At 36.3% G+C, this 5,365-nt stretch overlaps 1 protein-coding gene across 1 annotated transcript; it reads right to left on the bottom strand.

Moving 5' to 3' along the window:
- Nucleotides 1–853: 853 nt before the first annotated feature.
- Nucleotides 854–1,855, bottom strand: LOC110098151. Its single transcript, XM_020824879.2, has one exon. It carries the CDS (start codon nucleotides 1,853–1,855, stop codon nucleotides 854–856), a length of 1,002 nt encoding a protein of 333 aa, XP_020680538.2.
- Nucleotides 1,856–5,365: the final 3,510 nt, after the last annotated feature.

Below are 5,365 nucleotides of genomic sequence, written 5' to 3'. Positions count from 1 at the left end.
TTGCTTCTTGTTGCACCAAGTGAATTTTGTTCCTACGAAACCAACTTCATGTAAATCATTGTTAGCTAGAAATGTCTTCATCTCCTTGGATCCTAGGGAAAGTTTAAATCTTTTCCCTCCCCTTTTATCATCACTTGAAAGAATGCAATTGAAATCTCCTCCTATCACCATAGAGATATCCTTTTTAGTAAAGAATTCCAATCTTTCCCAAAGCAATCTTCTTCTATATACATCCTTGCTTCCATAGATTGAAGCAATTCTCCAAGTTCCTTTGTTGAGAATCTCCAAATCCCCCACAATAAATTGTGAAGAATATTCTAATATTTTAAAAGATGTAATGTTGCCTTTCCATAATACAAGAATGCCCCAAGATAAACCTTCTCATGTAACACAAAAGAAGTTCCAATCGGTGCCTATGAGAATATCCACTTCCTTTCTCTCAAAAGAAGTAATTTTGGTTTCCAATAAACCAATGAAAAAAATTCCGAAGTCTTTGACAATCTCCTTCAAGTATAGAGAAGCTCTTCTTTTCCTAGCTCCTCTACAATTCCAAAAAGCTATGGAAGAATTCATTGCATAAGAGGGGATGAAGTCCCCAACTTATCTTTGTTAACTTTATCTGCTCTTCTACTTCTAGGAGTAGAGTTGATAGGACCAAGTCCTTTTAGTTGTTTGTTGCCTTTATTTTTAATAAAAGAGGGACATCCATCCTTGATATTCATAAAATTACTTAAAAGTTCTTCCTTGTTGATAACTTCTTTTTCTGAATTATTAGAAACTTCTTCCAGAATTTTACAAGATTGATCATCAACCAATTCAGCTGTAATGATTTCTCCTTCCTCACTAAGATCATCTAGCAAATTGAATTTGTTAGTAGAGATAAAAGAAGAGTTATGAACATTTGACCTTTTATCCAAGATGACTTCTGAGAGATTTCAGAATGCTGTAAAAAAATAGATTCCTTAATAGCATCATCCTGGATTCCTTCCGGAATAGAAAATTGCACTTCTTTATTAGGAATTTCCATTGCTTCTACTTCCTTCCAGATTTGTTTTTTAAAAACAGAATCTGGAATTTTTTTCCCAGCAACTACTTTATCTTTAAAGCCTTGATTCTTGAACAAATTCCTCTTCTTGCCATAGTTAACCTGAAGCCAAGGACCATAGCCAAAATTAACTTTTTCTGCTTCTTTAGAAACCTTGTTGTTGAAGGTAATTCCTTCAATACCCTTTGGAAGATCCCCTTCCTTTTTAGTAACAGAATTATTAGCAGATGTGTTAAATAAGCAATTGGACTTTTCATGTCCAATTTTCCCACAGCAGAAGCAAAAGTCAGGGAGTCTTTCATATTCAAATTTTTGATAAAACTTGCCCGAGCTACTTTCAACCCAAGTTCCTTTTGGTAAAGCAATGTATAGATTGATACGAACACATACTCTACCAAACTCCCTTCTTCCCCATTGAAAAAGATTACCATCAATCATTAGGGGCTCACCAATTGTAGAAGCAATTCTACATATGTTGATTTCATCCCAACATAGAAGTGGTAGATTTGGAAGCCTTATCCATATTGGAGCACTCAACCCTTTTAAGGAGGAAGGATCAAAATTACAAGACCATTTATCCATACCAATTATTTTCCCATTAACAAACCAAGGTCCGTTATTGAATACAGCTTCCATGGATTCATTATTGTAGAATGAACAAAGGATCCAATCCATTCCTAACATTGTTAAGTGGAACTTCCCATAAGGAGCCCATTGTCTTCTAAGTTCTGTACTGACCACAAGGAAAGGAATTTTGCTTCCAAATACTTTGATAATAATAGAATTTTGTAGCTTTTTTGAATTTTCCATCACCTTGTCTTCATTGAGTTTAACAGAAATACCATCTTCAGATCTGAAATCACCTAAATCTAGGTGAGATATTTTTATATGTTCTTTTTTGGCCCAAGCTTTTTATTGTAAGATCGGCAGATTTCTTTCAGCAATAACATTAACTGTTTCATTGCAAGAGCCAAGTTCTCCATTGTTGCATTTACGAACATTTTCCAGATCAATTGAACCTTGGTCTCTTTTGCCTTCAGTAGGTAAATTGTTCAGAATTTTTGAATTTGAATTATCCTTATCTTGAACCTCCATGTTGTCTTCAGCAATTAAAATTTTAGAAGAATTTTTGACAGAATTTTGTTTACCAGAAAAAGCAGAATCATTTTCAGAAGAGTTTGAAGCAACCTCAATAATTGCCAACTCCCTAACACCGATGAGGTCTTTGTTTTTCAGAATAATGGACGACGGATCTTCTTCTAACACGCCTTTTCCTTTTCCAGAGACTTCTTTTAATTTTTTAGGAGGTAAAATCAAACCTCCCTCATTGATAACCAAAGGAGAACCTGAACGAAACTTCGTTTTGGAACCTTGAAAAAAACTTTTCAGGATATCACCAAATGCCGGTGGAGATGCAGAAAGTGACTTCGATGGACCATGAGCCAAGCTTGTGGAAGAACGACGAACATCCATAGAACCACCGAAGATCGGTGGTCGGTGACCTTCTGTCGCCATTGATCCCGCGGTAAATCCGCGGATTTGAATTTTTGAAAAAAAATCGCATAAATTTTAATTTTTCTCAGACCTTCTCTCTCTAACTTAAAAGCCTTTCCTAAACCCACACAACATATCTAGATGTCACATGTGTACCAATAACACATTCGTCTGGGCCATGAAAGTATTTGGAGGCATTTTATAGTTAAACCATGTTGACTCCTTTTTACCTGCTTAGGAGGATCAGGTTTAAATTTGTTGACCCGCGTAGCATCCATAGACGTCACGTGTGTACCAATAACATGCTCGTCGGTGCCTGTGCGGGTCGTGATTGTATTTACCCCTTTAGTGTACCTATGTGTATACAAACTAATGATGCATGCATGGGGGTACTTTTAAACATTTGTAAATGCCTTCTACCCGCTTGCATGGATATTGTGGGTCCGATGGCGGGTTGTAGTAGCTTCTGGATTAAGTTGTTTTCTTACTTATACAGGTAGACTTTCGTGTACTACTTGTTGCTTTATGCAGGTGGATCGTAGTGCACTAATGAATCTCATTCTTTGGGTTATAGGAGCTTGCACTTATCGTATTCTCCATACATTTTGTTGTGGTCTTTGGTCTTTTCAGTGCATCAGTTACTGCTGCATGTAGGTAGGTAGATGTCTTCATTTATAGGCTAAAATTGACTACAATATACTGCATTTACTGAAGTATTTCTTTATATACCCACGGATAGTATAATGTGATCACATATGTATTCGTAGACTTATATGTATTGCAGATCTTTCACATTTGGTTGCAAACCATATGTCGAATGTACAACGGGCCTCCTACAATGGACCGTAGGCACTTGCACTTGCTGTATATCAATTTCTCTCCGCTTGTAGGAGATAGATGCATCTACTTTCCACTGCCTATTTATAGGCTGTATTAGTATCTTAACACTTGTGGCAGACTCCTTGTATCCTTCTTTTAGATGACATGTTGTGTGCACAGCGGGTCTTCTACAAATTTTCATAGGCATTTGCATTTGTTATACATCCGCTTTTGCATGTAGAGAACTAGTGTATTTGACCTATGTTGAATTATTGTCGATGATCTATTCTGTTTGTGAACATCTCATGTTGCATATTAATTGAATTGGTTTATTGAGGTTCAGTGAATTATCTGATAATTACTCATCATACCCGTGTATGTATATTACTATGTATATGACACATCTTCTATCATTGCTAGTAAGAGTTCAAATCCGCTACGATGTTCTATCTCATTCATGTAGAAAATCCGTCACACTGGTGATGTATTCACCAACACTACTTATAGATAAGATCATTGCATAAATGAAGAGTCTTATATGTTAACTTGTAGGAGCTTGTATACTTTATCGGTGTGTTACCCTTATTTGTACCTTTGCTTGTATGTTGAATTGTTGTTGATAATGGAGACTTTGCTACATTCATACGTAAATCTTTTTTGAATATCCCCATTGTAACTATCTTTGTTCCTCAAGTTCATATCACTTACTCTCATAAGTGAGATATAGGGATTATATTCACCATAGGTCATTGCTTATAATTTTTTGTTGATGCATGTAAGAAAGTTAAACTTGTAGTTCTCTTACATTTAATTCATTTGAACTTGAGTTCCCTTGTATATGATTTAGTCAAGTTCAAATTATGCTCAAAGGTTCACAAGTTCGAGTCCAAGTACAGTTCAGGCTTAAGATGAGCCTCTTCCCTTCATTCAAGTCCCTTGTGATCTTGTAGATTCCAAGTTTGAGTTCAAGTTGAGTTTATGCCCACAGTACTTAGCTCATTTGAGTTTGAGTTCTCTTAAGTCAATTTGGTATAACCAAGTTCAAGTCGGGATCTTTGTTCATTATAGTTCTTGCATGTCCTTTTTGAGTTCAAATAGGTCCGAGTATCGTCATATTTTCACTCAAAATTTTGGCAGCATCCTAGCGTCTCCCCCGTTTAGGGGAAAACTATAAGAAACTGGGTCTTTCCCACCACGCTAAGAAATGTAGAGAGAGTTGCTATTTGCATGTTTTATATTCTTGCAACTTGTATTATTTTGATGATTTCACATATTATTGTTTTATATATCTCCTAACACTTTTTGGAAGATTTTCTTTTGCTCTAGTGTGTACTAACATTTCAGGAAAGTCAACTCCAAGCGATGAAGACTTCAAATTATTCATTTATAAATTATAAGTTTTGAAATGAGAGGGAGGGATTGTAATTGAGTGAAAAATCACAACACACACTCTTGGGGGAATAATTTTCATAAACTGATCGTACGGGACAAATCTAGTTCGTACGGGACGATCATGTCAATTAATCCCTTGGAAGAACAATGGATCGAACAGGTGGGAAGAAAATTTTTTTAAGTCCTAATCATCTAGGATGAATTTTATATTCGTCCCTGGACGAACGTCTCTGGATTCTCACCTTTCAATGTTCGTCCAGACGAAAACATGGTTCGTACCGGGATGAAACTCTCTGTTTGAGATTGTACAGGACGAAATGAACCTTCGTCCCTGGATTAAACTCTCTATATAAAATCATCTCAGGACGAATCTTGTTCATCCCAGGACGAACTGAACCGACTTAGCCCAGTTGGTTACGTCCTGCAAAATTTTAGGAACTGACCTATGAAATAACCGTTTCGTACTGGACGAACCTAGTTCACACGGGACGATGCGCGTGTACGAACATAGTTTGTACCAATATATATTAGGATTGTTTCCGACACTTTACGTAAAATCATCTGGGACGATCCACTGCATACAGAATTGAAAACTTGCAGTTTTTGGGCAGTTTT

The sequence above is a fragment of the Dendrobium catenatum genome, unplaced genomic scaffold (assembly GCF_001605985.2).
Source record: "Dendrobium catenatum unplaced genomic scaffold, ASM160598v2 fragScaff_scaffold_621, whole genome shotgun sequence".
Classification (NCBI taxonomy): domain Eukaryota; kingdom Viridiplantae; phylum Streptophyta; class Magnoliopsida; order Asparagales; family Orchidaceae; genus Dendrobium; species Dendrobium catenatum.
This window is presented reverse-complemented; position numbering and strand designations above follow the sequence as displayed.

Excerpts from the sequence above, each read along its gene's own strand:
- LOC110098151 (XM_020824879.2), bottom strand. The coding sequence starts at position 1,855 with ATGGAAAATTCAAAAAAGCTACAAAATTCTATTATTATCAAAGTATTT.